This window comes from Hemibagrus wyckioides, linkage group LG06 (assembly GCF_019097595.1).
Source record: "Hemibagrus wyckioides isolate EC202008001 linkage group LG06, SWU_Hwy_1.0, whole genome shotgun sequence".
Taxonomy (NCBI): domain Eukaryota; kingdom Metazoa; phylum Chordata; class Actinopteri; order Siluriformes; family Bagridae; genus Hemibagrus; species Hemibagrus wyckioides.
In genome coordinates, this window is record NC_080715.1 from 11,741,281 (window position 1) to 11,757,523 (window position 16,243).

At 37.5% G+C, this 16,243-nt stretch overlaps 1 protein-coding gene across 2 annotated transcripts in view; it reads right to left on the reverse strand.

Annotated features, from left to right (window-relative positions):
* slc4a3 (solute carrier family 4 member 3) overlaps positions 1–14,680 on the reverse strand; it is a 62,757-nt gene extending 48,077 nt beyond the window's left edge. For both annotated transcript variants that reach the window (XM_058391525.1, XM_058391527.1), the window contains exons 1-2: positions 14,533–14,680; positions 3,427–3,580 (exon numbers count right to left, since the gene is read on the reverse strand). In XM_058391525.1, coding sequence (XP_058247508.1) covers positions 3,427–3,480 — 54 coding nt within the window. In that variant the 5' untranslated portion in view covers positions 3,481–3,580; positions 14,533–14,680. The remainder of the gene's footprint in view (positions 1–3,426; positions 3,581–14,532) is intronic.
* Positions 14,681–16,243: the final 1,563 nt, after the last annotated feature.

A 16,243-nucleotide genomic window follows, 5' to 3' on the forward strand; every position in this document is an offset into this window, starting at 1 on the left:
AAGAACTGAAACAAGATCTGTTGATATCCAAAGCACTGCCACCACACAGCCTTGGACTGGACTGATCTGGTATCAGAGACCACAGAGAACAAAATGCAGCCTTTCCCCAGCCAACAGTTTCTGAAATGCAGCCTTGCTCCAACCCTCAGCCCCTGTAAACAAGCCCAACACTGGGTCAGACTCAGTGGCGGGATGTATTGAATATCACACCTGCTTTCAATGAATGTTAATGGAAGTTTTGCAAAGTGTGTTCCCTTTCTGTTTGCCAGCTGTCTGGAGTTCCTGTCTCTTTTATTTCTTATGTGGGATCAGCTCTGATAAGTAAAGATCCCTCAGAGAAGTATTAGCACGCACACAACACTGGGGTGAACATTAATTCTATTCAATTCCATGAAATTTTATTTGTGTGGCGCTTTTAACATTGGACATTGCATCAAAGCAGCTACACAGAACAAGTAATATAGTAAAAAAGTTCAAGGTTAATATTAGATTTACATTTAAATTTATTTGCATTAATCCCTAATGAGCAAGCCTGAGGTGACTGTGGCAAGGAAAAACGTCCTTAGATGGTAAGAGGAAGAAACCTTGAGAGGAACCAGACTCAAAAGGGAACCCATCCTCATTTATGTGACATCGGAAAGTGTAAAATACTACAAACACCAGAGAGTGTGATAATGAATAATGTCCTATCTACGGTCATTAATAAATGACTTTCTGAACATCTAGCTTCAGTGAGCAATCTAACTTTAAATGAATTTCTTTCCTCTTTTCTATTCACCAAAAGACCTCACAGCACACTGCAATGCTCTCACAAAACAATTATATTCTCACACACTCACACACACATTCTCAGAACTGCATCTATTTTTACTACATTCGCAAAAAGGGAAAACACCAGACACAGTAGGGAATTCAAATGTTTCAGCATTTTCGCTCTTTCATTCTATAAATTACCCGAATTATCTGAGCTATGTATGTTCCATAAACATTAGATCAGAGAATAGACCTCACTAATGACATAAATGCCACATCTATACGGTCTTTTAAAACTACTTTGTATGACCTCATGCACTGAATTGATTTTTTTAGTATCTCTCACATTAGCTAAAACAGGTTCTTAGACTTTTTTTTTTTAGAATTTGGGTTACAGTACATTAAAATACAGCAGGCACACTGAGCAGCACATTCAGTACACTTCAGAGTGGAGGGAAGTTGGAGTGGAGATGACAGCTGAATGCAAAGGAAAATGAAATGCTTTGCAGTAATTTTGAGTCATTCACCTTGCGACAGGCATACAAAATCTGGTAAACATGAAGTTTCCAAATCCTGTTACTGTGAGCTTCACAACAACATTTTGCAAGCTTCTCGATATAAAACTGAAATGGATGCCTACATATCAGTATCTATACTGGTCTGAAATAAATTTCTCTTAAGGCGCTTACAGTTAGTCCATTTGAATTGAACCCTGGAGTGTTTTCATATTTAGCCACGTGAGAACCCAGCAATCACACTCAGACATTAAGTTAAAACATCTAGTCTCTGAGCATCTCAGCCTTTTTCATTCAAAAAGGGATTTTGGACTTGACATGTAATTGGGTTGTAGGCAGGATTTTATTTATCTATACATTTTTTTCAAATATACAACTTTCAACTGCTAATCTGAGCCGTATGTTCAAACCTAAGCCAAAGGACAGAGCTGTAGCACTGCAGAATTGTGATATGTCTGGATATTTTGACTGCCAAAAATAAACATGTTATGTATATTGTTGCGTCTGTTCCAGAAACCATCAGAGACTCCACATCCCAGAATACACCGTGGCCTACAAACATGGCTGTCAGATTACCTTCCCCCAGCACCTCATGCACCGTTTTAATCATGTGCGTCTGTTTTCGATCACACTCACAGCCTTTATAAACAGACTTTCAACACAACCTTTTTGCGTAGTAATGTTCAGTGTGCATTAGCAAAACTTGCCAAGCCTTTAGTTTCTATTCTGTTCGATATTCTGTTTTTGAATATGCCTTATTACATGGTCTTGGATATGCCCCATCAAATTAGCAAAATTCTTTCCGCTTTTGCTAATTGTTTTTCTATTTCAGTGGCAGATGTCAATCAAGCCTGCTAGTGTAGCAGTGTTTTTGTTTGTTTGTTTGTTTTTTTTCTTGGGTATTTTTGTTAGCTTTTTTTTTGCACTTCAGCCCAAAATTGCACTTATGCTTCTTCCTTTCAAGACACCTTCACCTATAAAAAGGTGTCACAATGCAGGAGAGGTTGCAAGTGCAGGTTGTCAGTGTTTTGTGGCTAATTGTGGCTAACAAATTAAAGATGTAATCCAGAGTCAAAGTCAAGATTCAGGCAAGCGTCAGGTGATGAACAAACAATGTTAACCGGGGCAATCAAGAGCAAAAACTAGAAACTAGATCCAAAACAGAAAGCCAATGAGCCATCAAGGCTCAAAGGTACAAAAACACAGCATTTTTCAAGAGTACAGAGTAAGAGTTTTTATATACAGTGATTGTCTGTGGTGGCCATGTTTGTAAGCCATTCTTGGAAATCCACCTTGACTTCAAGAATCTGAATGATGCTTTTATTCAACTGTAAAACCAAAGTGTGAAATATTGGACACTTTATGCACTCAACAGACGTATCTTTACTTCTGTAGCAGAAAGAAGGGCAGGGCTTCCAGGAGCTGATCCTTAATGACTAAAAATGTTTAAAATGGCTGATAAAACTCTGATGGACAAGAAATCTTACAAGTGAAACAGCCCATGGTTGGACGAATTTTCAACATTTTAAAAAGTCACCATATTCTGCTAAAACTATTGGTCATCTACTGGGAAACAGCTTATACTAGCTTGTCCAGATATAGTATAGTATGTCAATCGGGACACAGCTTATATATATATCTATATATATATACTCTAGGCTACACTGAAGCTACTAAGCTACCCAAATTGACAGTCCCATGCATTCTGAGTGGCACTCGAGAAGCAAGCATGGTAGATGATACTGTCTTGTGCTTGGTACTGTCTTTCCTTTCTCTCTGGTGTAACCAGGCACTTCAGTCACACATCTGCCACTCCATCCCTAGTTCTTCCCCCACCATCTGCCAATGCTCAGGAGACATAGCAGCTCTGGCTCTAATTAGAGATATTTGAGTCATTTCACTATATAAGCATGAATGCAGCCTCATTCTCTCTCTCTAAATATGGAATTATAACAGAGAAGTCTCTTGAGTATAACTTGGCTCAGACAGACTACACTAGGGAAAAACATCATAGCACAGTGCACATACATAGCCAGTCCACTTGGAAGAAGGCTAAAAAAAGCCAAATCTATTTTTAAAGAGTTCACTTTACAACAGCAAGCTGTACAACAATGGCCACCACAGCAGCATGAGAGAGAGAAAAAATAACAAGTCTTACCTGATGCAGGTTGATCAAAACATCTTTCTCAGGGGCATGGCCTCCTGTCGCCATGGGGACAGGGAGGGGCACAGCAGCAGGAGTGTGGGGGGGTCTGAGATCAGCCCTTCTCTTTGACCGTTGGGTTTGCAGTCAGCCTGTGGGGTGGCATAACCTGGAAAAAAAAAAACACACACACACATAAACACACTACTGCAGCCTCTAAGGAGTGCTGAATGTAAAAGCATGGGATTCAGATAACTAACACATCAGCCATTTCTCAACCAAAACCATATGTGTAAACATTATGTGAACCAAAATCAGCAGATATAACACTACAAATCCTTGATAAACATATTCATCTACTTGAAAACACCCAGCTGTTTGCATTTACCCAAGGCAGTTCTACATTAAAGAAGTCCTCTGCTGAACAGAGAGCAAAAAGCTGTGTGTATACCAGTCCATACCTCCATGCACTTACAGTATGTCATGTGAACAGCAAGTTTCAGGACAGCATAGAGGTGAATCACACCGTGTGCTAAAAATTAATGCGAAATGGAAATCATAACACATTTTTCTTCCATAATATGACATTTTATCGAGTTTTCGCTCTGTGAGATCAAGAAAAGGAGAGGTGGAATGACTTTACCTCCTCTCATTGATATTAATGCTTTTTTGCTTTCACTCTCTTATGAAGTGTCTCTAATACCTATGGAGGTACACATAAACTATACAGGCAGCTAATATAACTATTGAGAATGCTTTGACTGACGCAGATGCAGCACATCAGCTATGGTTTATACAATCTTGACAGTTTAACAGGATAGGCATATTAACAGATAGGCACTAACCATCTGCCACCAACTATCTACTAACTAAGAAAGAGAGAGAGGGGGAGGGAGAGAGAGAGAGACAGAGAGAGAGAGAGAGAGAAATTATAATGAAATGCAAATGACAGGGTCCCAATTTATATTGAGTCTCTATTACCTGTATACATGACTCTAATACCTGTATTGTTAGACATAAATGATACAGGAAACTGTAATGCATCTAATGAGAACGAGCATGAATTCAGATGGATTTTTTATAGAAAATCTGTCAATGCACACATTATGATTTTTATCTAAATTGCTCCAGTGAAAACGCTATTTTAAAAAGTGCTTAACTGCATAATGATGTTATTTTTCAGTGTGATTCTAAGAAAGTATAGAAACTTAAACCCAAACATATTGGGTTTTCATAAAATGGGGCGAAGGCAAAAAAAAAAAAAAAAAAAGTATTTTCCCTACAATTCTGCAAGTTAAAATTCACAATGCAAAGTAGAAGGATGTTGACGTAAGACCTTTCAGCATGGTGGTAATCTGCAGTGTCATATTCAAAGAAAACATGCTTCATTTTATTAGAAAGACAGGAAAGGTGAACCATTAACTAATATTAGCACTAAGATGACAACCAAATGAAAGCCTCTTGACTGTAAGTATAGAACACTATTATGATTTATTATCTGTTATTTCATTCCAACCGCTCTCCATCTAAAGAGCAGGAACATAAAAATAGTTATTTCTGAAGAGAACAAACCAAATGAAATAAAAAAAGGCTTATTATTGTAACTGGACACCAGTATGAACTAGTAGATTTTGATTGTTTTAATATCTGAATACTAACTACACAGGAACTGCCTACTTTATTTAATACATTTACAGTAAAAAAGGCACTGTAAAAGTCCATAATTGTGTTAAGCCATCATATTTTTTGAGTTATCACGTTACCAATTATATATTGTTCAATAGGAATTCCACATAAACTGCACTAGCTTCTTTACCAATTCAATAAATTATTCAATATAATTTAATTCAATTTTATTTGTATAGCAAATGGACATTCTCAAAGCAGCTTCTTAAAGCAGTATATATTTATATAAAAAATATATAGTACAAAAAATTCAAGATTAATGATAGACAAAAAGTTCAAGATTCATATTAGAGTTATATTAACATTTATTTGTATTTATTCCTAATGAGCAAGCCTGAGGTGACTGTGGCAAGGAAAAACTTCCTTAGATGGTAAGAGGAAGAAACCTTGAGAGGAACCAGACTCAAAAGGGCACCTATCCTCATTTGGATGACACCGGAGAGTGTGATCATGAATAATGTCCTTTCTAGAGTCATATACTGTCAGTTTGAGTTACATATCCATATTTCCATAAAATGTGAATCTATGTCACGGAACAAACATCCATATTAATTAAAGTATAATAGCATGTGTAATTTATGTATAACTACACAGTAATTCAAGACATTGATTATAAAGTGGGACCTTTTTTTGGTTATTATGGTAACCTATGGTATGATATCAAAGGACACATACAGGTAAAGGTTTCTGAAGTGAGATTATGAAAAACATGTCTCACAAGCTCTGATAAGTTGTGAACAACATGAGCAAGGATATGGAACCAACAAGTTAAAGGTCAAATTTGCATTCAGACTGCATTTAAATGCCAGGAACTTTACCAGCACTCTGTCAAACTAAGTCCACTGGAATAGAACCAAAATACCTTCAAGACTTTAGCACACGATAATTTACTACTTGTAAGTGTACTACTAAAAGTGTTGTATTGGCTTTCTTTTGCTATTTTCAAAAACTGCATTCTCATGCTGCTGTGTCTCATTTGTGCTGTACTTTCGTAATCACACCTGGGCAGGTGCTCAATGTCTGAATATGTACCACAGCTGAGCAACAGGGCCAAATTTAGACCTCAGTGTGATTAATTGCAATAGTCTGACAGGGAAGACAAGGACAAAGCCATTTTCTCCCAAACATTCATCAATGTAAACGTATAGTAAGAGAATATAAGCCAAACTAACACAAATACAGACCTACCTACTCGGGAAAAGGTCAAGCCATGACAGGACCTCAGTCTGTCTAGCATTTGTTCCCATTTGTGCATTTATAGCCAATCCAGCCAATCTGGGCCACATGACTCAAAAACACTTGACCTCTGACATCAATATGTGTCATTAATAAGGCAATAGATCTGCTGAAAGTCAACTATTCAACACCAATGTTATCAGTGACATCAAAATGCCAATCATAATACAAACACACACTGTGCATACAGGCGTAAGTCCTCAACACTTCAAAAGCACATTTGATCCGTATATTTATATCCCTGGGATGTTTACATGGATGTAGGACATCTGTTTCCCTTCCAGCCACACACCAATCACTCTGCTTTTGGTAATGCTGTTGGTAGGAGTTTATTAATTGCTCCCAAGATAAGATGGCTTGTGTGCACACTGGTACATTAATAGCAGTTTTCCACTTGGGATAATTGCAGAAGGCAAATGATTCACTAGAAAGAATAGCCTGCTCTATAAATATGCTTGACAAATAGATTCCCTGCTGCGTTTATTTGGTAACAACATAGAGAGAGGACGAGCAACGCTTGCTAATGAACTGTTGTTGAGTTCTAAGTCGATGTTTGACGTGTTATATCTGTCAATCACCGTCACTGTTATATTGACCTATGCACTTCTGGAATATCCCATTCCAAAACAATGAGAAACCCAAAAGTATGCTGCAATAATAATAACCTTCACTTTTCAGGAACGTCATGAGAGCACTAGTGTAGTTGGACAATGATGTCCGGTGGAGAGACCCGGGGCACGGTCAATATTCCAACTGAATGTGGTCATTCTATAGAATCCATGGAGTAAGTGTCAATATCATAAATGTTATATAAAGTAACCAAAGATTTCTAGAAAACCTGGATAACAGTCTTCCATGAAAGTCCTCTGAAGAAAAGTGATTGATGGTGTAATAGCTGTTGTCAAAACATGCCTTTTATTTGATGTCTGATAAAATCTCTAAGAATGTAATGAGCTTTTTTTCATTACATGTCTCTACATCATTCAAAATTAAGTTTTCTTCACTAAAGGATCGTTTTTGTGTCACTTATTACCCTTAAAACATCACGACAGAAGTAACGTCTCTTGTGCAAGAGCTCTACTGTTAAAGACAGGTTTCTTTGAGAACATTCAAAACATCAGAATAAAGGATTTTTCCTTCAGTAGCAATGGACGTAGCATTAATAGCATCCTTCTTTGCAAAGCTAATTGTCTATTCCTGAGCAATGAAGTAAGGGAACATAAGGAGAAAAAGCTTATTTACATTTTCTGCCCTTTGGAACTCCATGAAATGATCATCATGTTTTGAAAAAAAAAAAAAAAATTACATCATTGGCCATTTTAAATATCAGCTCATTTCACCTCCTGCAGCCTTAAATTATTATTTGACTGCTGGAGCTTTCTCAGAAAAACAATGACTTGGTAGTGGCTGGTGTTGTAGGCATAACAGCGTTATTGGAGGTTATTATCAAAGTTCACAGACCATAAATACCTAGTCGGCGGTCATCCTGTGGTCAGAAACTGACCCTGATGATGAGCTAGAAAAAAAAATTATATATATATATATATATATATATACAATGTATATGAAAAATGAGCTTTAGTCTCTAACCATACACGTACTGAGTGGATGGGTAAGGTATATTTGACTTATACATAGACACAGTGTCTAAAACTATCAGTTATGCGTTACCTGTTTCACTTAGATCAATGTCACACACACACACACCATGTCAGAGACACAAGGAATAATAACAACCAAATTAAAATCTAATCAGTGGTGGTCCTTTATTGGCCCTAAGACTGAGGAGGCTCCTGCAACACTTCCAATCACATACACTTAACTACATCTAAATTAAAAATGTATCTGCTTCCTGTATCTGATCAGTGTTTGAATTTCACTTCCTCTTGCCTTCACCGAAGCATCAAAGTGCCACAAATGATTTATGAAGCATGTCAGCATGAGTTACCACAGGGAACTGCTAAAGTAACTCACGGCTACTCAGAAATCACATAATGGAAGCAGATACAAAAGAGAAGGAAAGAGTTTTGTGTCACTGTGTCTTTCTAAACGATTTTGAGGCAACTAAAAAAAATGGCGAAAACCCAGTTTACGTCTATAATAAAAATATAACCTTCAATATAATCACCATTACCTTTTACATGATGGTGCTTCCATTAGCGTGAATGCATATATGGATTTTTTTTCATAAGTGCAACGCTTACATGAGTTTCAGGACAAGGTGCTCAGATTGGCAGTCACATAGGATGTAGGATTAATGGCTATCTCAATGTGTACATTTTGGAAATGTGCCAGAGACTTCCTCTAAAGTGTACATCGGTCATGGTACATCTGTGCACATTAGACACACTTTTTTTTTCCTTGGTTGGTTCTTTGCTTATACTAAAAGCTTCTTAAGACTAACACTTGGGCCACGTAAGCAATTTTAATAATTTAGTAATGGTTTTTAAATGATTCCCCTGTGGCTAGGGACTTTATGGAACTCTACCGCCACTCCCTGTTTAAACATGCTATAAGTGTCTACCCCTAAATGACCTTGAGAACCCATGCAGAAGCGGCACTATCAGCATATAGGCACAAGGACAGCTTAGTTACAGCACTGACTGGCTTTCACTTGCCTGAAATACAGAGATGAATCTCTTGTTCATTGTTTCATCATTTCTCATCTTATCACCCAATAGAGAGCAACCTAAATAAAGTCCAGGCTAATGGCATGCACGCGTCCAATAATAATCTAAGCACATGCTATATTAACTGCACATTTATATTGCATTCACTCAACTCTGACAATGTCTCCAGAGCAACAAGCATAATGTGTGGTTTATATAGCATGTGTTTAGATAATTATTTGTAGTTGAGTTATTCATCAGTCTATAATTTTCCTTCCAAGCGGAAAAGCAAAAATATACAGAGACATCCTATTCACCATCATGTGACTTAACTCTAACCTGATATTGACTCAGATAACTGAGCGGAAACAGTTTACTGGGCATGAGGGCTATACATCAAATCAAGACTACAGTGGCCCATAAGTTCAAAACATTATTAACCAAAAACCTAACAGCAAAGGATGAGAGGCCCCAGAAACAGAGAGCCAGAGGATGTTTACAGTAACAGGAAACTGAAACTGAAACTTATTCACATTTATTTTTTATCATGGGCATTCAGATGCAATTTTATATATGCTGTCATCTTTGTACACAGTTAATATGACGCTGACTTATTCAGAAAAAAAGCATTACTCCTCATTATAAAAGCATAAGTAGCTGAACATTGAATCATTTAGATTGAAAAATCTGCGATCATAAATAGTTCATTTACAATTATAAAAATATCACATCAATACTTCAGCATGGCTTTTTAATCTGTGCCGATTCTCCAGCGCAGAGCTGTTCTTGTGGGTTTCAGTGTGATAATCTCTGCTTACAGAAGCCTCTCAAATCCTGCTAACAGGTGTGATCACAGCACAGCTCTTACACAATGAAAATGACCACACCTCTGTGTGCACGTGGGAAATTTCCATCAGTACAGCGGCTGCAGCAGTTTTATTCGGAGTGAAGCATGGGTTAACAGGCTAGCACCTTTTCCATCTACCTGCAACAGCATCAACTGAGCCAAGATGATCATCAGGGTGCCTTGCTCACATCATTCAGCCAGTGACCTCACACTTGTACACTTTCATGCACTGTGATCATTAGAACATTGCCTTGGCTTTGGACTGAAACCTAAAGCTTATGGTAAAGACAGCAGTGGCTCATGCTATTGGCGTGGTAGGATTATTAATAATGTTATAGTAATGTTATAGATATTAATAATGGCATAGACATAGTCTGACCACTTGGTTTAATAATAACTGGAGCAGTAAGCAAGCTGCCCAACATTTTCAAAGATTAACAAATCAATGGCTTTCATTAGTCAGATAGCAACTAAATGTATTCAGTTGTGGATAAGGATTGTATGAAGATAAATTTGGTAAATGGCATATATAAATGGTCAGGCTCTGCCCTGACTGCCCCTATGAACAAGCTGCCACTAATAATACATCCACCTATACTTCTATTAATTCCTATTTTGAATTTCTAATTTCTTAATAGAAATTATTAATTTCTATTAATTAATAATGCTGAAATGATTTATGCTATATTTACCCATACAGCGACTCACAGTCACAAAGCAACCAGAGCCCATACAATTTCCTTAAAGCTGGTAACTTCCAGCAACATGTGTGACAAGCGACCATTGGTGAATAGATGTGGGTGCGTCCAGTGACGTGACAAAGCTGGGAAAAGTAATATTGAGCAAATATTGAGTGACTTGTAGCAGTGACTAGCAATGGGAGCAAAGACAGTAGCTTGCATGTGATCCGTGACAAGCACACACTGCACACACGTGACAAACCGTGACAAGCACACACTGCACACACGTGACAAACCGTGACAAGCACACACTGCTACTTCTTAATCTTGTATGATATGATACATATATACACACCCACTAATAAACTAATTAATATGGCAACCAGTAGTCGAAATTTTGATGAATTTGATGTTGTTGAGTAGTTCCTCCTCAATATGCGTGTTTCTTCCCAGTTAACTTCCGGTCTGTCTCTTCACAAATATGTTGTCTGTTGATTGTAATGCCATGCTGGCCTTTGCTGATATCGGAAAATATGCAAATAAACATACTAACAAACTGTAATTTTTTAATGGTTATTGGGATTTTGACCATCTCTGAAGTTCCAGATGATTCATGATGTTTATCATTGATATAATTAAAAAGAATCTTTAACCATTCCACATGTTTACCAGTTATTTTTTTTAATACACAATTTTATCACCACCCTAATCGAAAGATATAACCTGCAACTATGCTATTTCTGTCCCTAATACTGAGAACTGTAGCTCACCGGATGAATAGTTTTGACATGCACAACCACCTTAAAGGTATTGCTTTCAAACAATTAACAAGACACTTCCTAAATTGTAGCCAGTTATGTTAAACAATAAGACAACATCAGTGAATGCCCAGGGGAAATAGCCAGAGCACTTATTTTCTTAAAAGTGTAACTTGACCTTGCTGAAACAAGCTTTTGTTAACTCGTAATGTGTGTAAGTGATACCAACATACTCTCCTCCCACACTGTGTGCTGCTTTATGGTTGACATTACCTCCATAATACTTCCTCAAGAGTATGAAAACAATCCAAAATCACTTGAACAGTGATTTATAACCATGTCTGCAGTGTAGGGTTCTACTTTCTCTGCAGTAGCAGTAACTGAGGCCAAGCGTATAAAAAAACTCACCTACATCTGCCATACACTTTTCTCTAGCCACCAGAAAATGACTCAGCTACTGGGGAAAATAAACAAATTGAGAAATGTTTTCAGTCCAACGAGAGCTTTCCAGGTGATGAATATGGACTGCTGGGTTATAAACAAGCAGCTGGTGCAATGAATGAATTTGTATTTATGACTCATAGCTTAAAGCCCTCAGGCTGCTAAAGTGACCCAGACAACCACTCAAGGAATTTACTCTATTTAGAATAGTAATAGGGCTCAAAATAATATCTCTGAAATCCAATTATTCCATTAAGATAAGAGCTGCTTTAGTATCTCTATGACTGGAACCATAACAGAATCACATTAGCATACAGATTTGATTAATATTTAGGACTTAAGAGGTGCCAACGTCTAAGGTTTAGTTGTAACATTTACAACTTGCACCACCTTGCTATTTTGATATAGGAGCCACCTAAAAAAAAACACTATTTTGGGAAAAACCAATTCACTAAAGAATAAGGGATATGGGACACGAAAGATACACGCTTGCTACCAGAAAAGGTTACTTTCATTTTGCACCAACTTTATCTAGGTGAACCTGTGAATTCACAAACTTTGGTTTCATGACCCCATAGAAACAGCATGCACAAGACTGCGGCCTCTTTGGTTGGTAAAAGAAAATGAGGAGCTGCTTATTATTATCATCATATATCACATTCGATGGACTGCTTTGTATGGATTTTATTATTAACAACACTGGGACGTCTCGGGAATTGATGTGTTAATTAGTCGATGGGTTTCTAGATGAAACATAAAAAAATGACCATTTGTCTTTTAATGTGGTACTCAGAGATCTTTGTATGATTCAGAAGTCCTTCATTCTTATAAGATATGAAGTTGAAACTCTAAATGATTATTTAAAGGGTTCCTAATTATCCAAAGAACACTTGAAGAAATCTTTTTTTTCCTGTGCTTGGTCTTGTGAATTCTGGTATCTTGCCCACAAAATTATTATCATTATATAAAAGCTTGTAGAGTTTACAGTCATGGATAGCCAGGAGTCGATAAACGATGAAGATTACTACGAATGACTAGTGCTGTTATGATAAAATGTATTTTATAGTGATTAATTCTAAGCGCAGTTGGCTGAATGGAAATGTGTCACTTAATAACTTAAGCACCTTTTAAAGTTGGGTTACACACAGAAACTTCTTGGTTCAGGAACTCAGGCATCGTGGAAAGCTTTCTACAGCAGTGGCTCTCTTATAAAATATTTAACTATCTCTATCTATAAATGCCTGTTGTATCTTGCCTGTTGTAACTTATAATGAAGAGCCTCACCACAGTGTTTCCAAAGTGCACACCACCACGTGAGAGACTATATATACCTTTCTACTCATATAACCTGAACTTGGTGTTTATATTTAGCAATATATGTTGGTGAATTGGTGAATATATTTAGCAATTAATTTAGACATACAGTATGTTTCATTTCAGCAGTATAATGTGTATTTCATTGTTATTTAATTTTGGGTTAGTTTGGTTTATTTTTTTTAACCATATCTCTACATATAATCAGTACATATGCTTGAATGCTATATCATGAATGCTATCCATATGCTATCAGTGCACACAGCTCTCTTTACATTTATCTCAAAGATAGAGGACAATAATATTATAAAATAAAATAAAATATATTATATTTACAATAAAGAAAGAGTAGTAGTAGTTGTAGTTATTGACATATATGCAAAAATCAAAGGTAACTATAGCAAAGCAGTGCAAGACAATGCAAATGTTTGAAATAGCATAACTCAGGCATTATGTCAGGCAAAAATCATTGAGGAAAAAAATCATTGAGGAGGCTTTTATCCATTTTAGGTATTGATGCACCAATCCCAGTTTTCCCATTGCAAAATTGATAGAAATCTAAGATGTGTCCTGTATTTATGTGCAAGATCTGTTTCTTCATATCAGTGAATCAGGAAATGTGTCAAATCCTATCCAAAACCAGTCCAGCGTCTCGGGCCTGGTATTGAATAAGTACATCCCTAGTATGTAGAGTTTGTTCTAGGGGAGGGCGATATGACAAAAGTTCATGAAGCCATTTCTATAACACGTGATATGTATGACCCTATATGCTAGATGCTGATAATAGTGCTGTAAATAAAAATAAATAAATCAATTTGAAAAATTCAATTCAATTATTTTATTTAATGTCTACAATCAGTTAGTGCTGAAAGGTTTGAAATAATATTTAAAAAAAAAAACAATAATAATCGTATAGTATGTGTAATGATAAAAGTCCAGTCCAGTAACAGAAAAAAGAGATCAGAGAGTATCACAGATTTCAAAAGATAGTGCAATCACTATGATATCTCAGGAAGATTCATAATTTATCATGATATCGATATTATATCGTCAAATTGCCCAGCCCTAGCTTGTTTCAATCATACCCCATTAAAAGAGGTCAAGTAAAAAGGGCTTTTAAAAAGCAACGCAGTTTTAGTATAATGCATTAAATGCAGCAATAGTAAATGAAGAATGGATATAGATGACCACATCTATTATTATTATTTAGTATAGCTTGATGAGTGCCAAATAATTCCATATAGCCATCATCAGGCTGTTCACGCCTCCTACATACTTCACCTGCCTCCGATCCTACACGCATTTAGCACGGTGCTTAACACACACGCTCTTAAACACACACCTTTCTTCACGGCTACATTACAAAGAAGCGAGCTGGTGTTCTGGTGTTGGAGCGCAGAGCCCCGGTACAGCGCAGCTGTCATTTCAGCCGAATGACACAGAGGTAACGCGCTTTAAGGAGGCGGCGCGTCTTCGGTGTCTAAATGCATGAAGATGAGGGTGAATGATAGACTCCGGGAGCGTGTTGAGAGCCGAGTGAGCTCGCCTACCTGCATGTGTGCGTTTGGGCAGTGGTCTCGGCTGAAAGGGTGTGAAGACGCGCGGTCAGAGAGCGCAGCGCTCCCGGAGCTCCATGCTGCTGATGATGAAGGCACTCTCCTCTCCTCTCTCCTCCTCCGCCTCCCCGACCGCCTGCTGCCGTCTACAGGCGTGAGAATGACGTCTGGGGCCCACGTGATGTGCAACGTCGTCATCTCCTACAAGCATCTTGGCTTGCTTAAATGTACGCTACAGCATTGTTTATGTTTTATTTGGCACTGAAACCCGCGATCAGTGAACAATGCTGTAGATGCTGACACTCATGTCTGGTGTAGATGTGGATATACTCTCTGCTCTATGCATCTTTCGTCACCTTGTACTATAAACTATACTGCATTTGCACTGTATACGATATACAGTACATCCATGCATTTTCAGTGTACCTATTACAGTGCAACTAAGAAAGGCACTGGGCTACCACAGACAAACAAAACAACTTGGCGATGATTCAAAGTTTCTAACACTGTCCTGAACACCATTTTCCCCAAAGATATTCCCTCAACTGGTATTTTTGATGGAGAGCACTGTCTAACTTGCCATGCCAATTTATTTATTTTATTTTATTTTTCAAATAGGATGGGTTAAAGTTGGGTTAAAAGGCTTGATCCATCCCACCTTGTAGCTGAAGGTAGAGTCATTCTGGAAGAAGATAAAAAATTAGAAGTCAGAAGAAATCTAAGGAAACAAGTGGACTCAAACCATACTAGCAAAATTCTTTATTTTCAAAAATGTCCCAGGAAAATTTCACCTTATGAGGTTTATGCACTGCAACCCAACTATAATATACTACATGGTCAATAGTATGTAAATGCCTGACCATGACACCCATATGTCCTTGTTGAGCATGTTGTTTCAAAAGCATGGCATCAATGTGATGTTTCCCCTTTTTTGCTGTTTTAAGCCTTCATTCTTCCGGGTGGTCTTTCCACTAGATTTTGGTACATGGCTGTGTGGCCATGCAGCCACAAGAGCATTGGTGGGAGGAGATCTGCCATGCATTCAATGTTCCAGTTCATTTGAAAGGTGTTTAGTAGGGTTGAAGTCAGGGATCTGTGCATGGGTTGAGTGGTTACCATCTCTTTATGCACCTCATTTGTGTTCAGGGGCATTGTCATGCTGGAAAACATTTGGAATTGACCCTTTTGTTCCAGTAAAAGGAATTTTAATGCCACATCATCAAAAAAAAACATCCTGCATATTCAGTCTGGACATTCATGCCTCCAACATTGTGACAAAAACTTGGGGAAGGCCAACATATGGGTGTGAGCATAATTTTGGACATATAGTGTATCTTTCTCCATGTACTTGACAAAGGATTGTTCTTTCTGACAGTCTGACCACATCCTGTGCCAATAGTTCTTCTGTTTTTGCTTAAATATCTCATGCATCAGCATTACAGTCAGCAGATGTATGCATTCAACCACAATTTCCAACGCAAATGTCATCTACACAAATGAAGAAGTCACTTTAGTCACTAGCTAGTTGAGCAGCATTTGTGATTTTGGCTTCCTCCTCATTAAGAAAAGATAATTGGATCTTTTGGTCATTAAATCTTGAGCCACTGGGCCTGATCATGATGATCATTGTTTAATACTCTAAATTAGTAGTAAATGCACTCATTGCATTTACTATAATCATTGCTCATTTGCACTCATTGCGTTT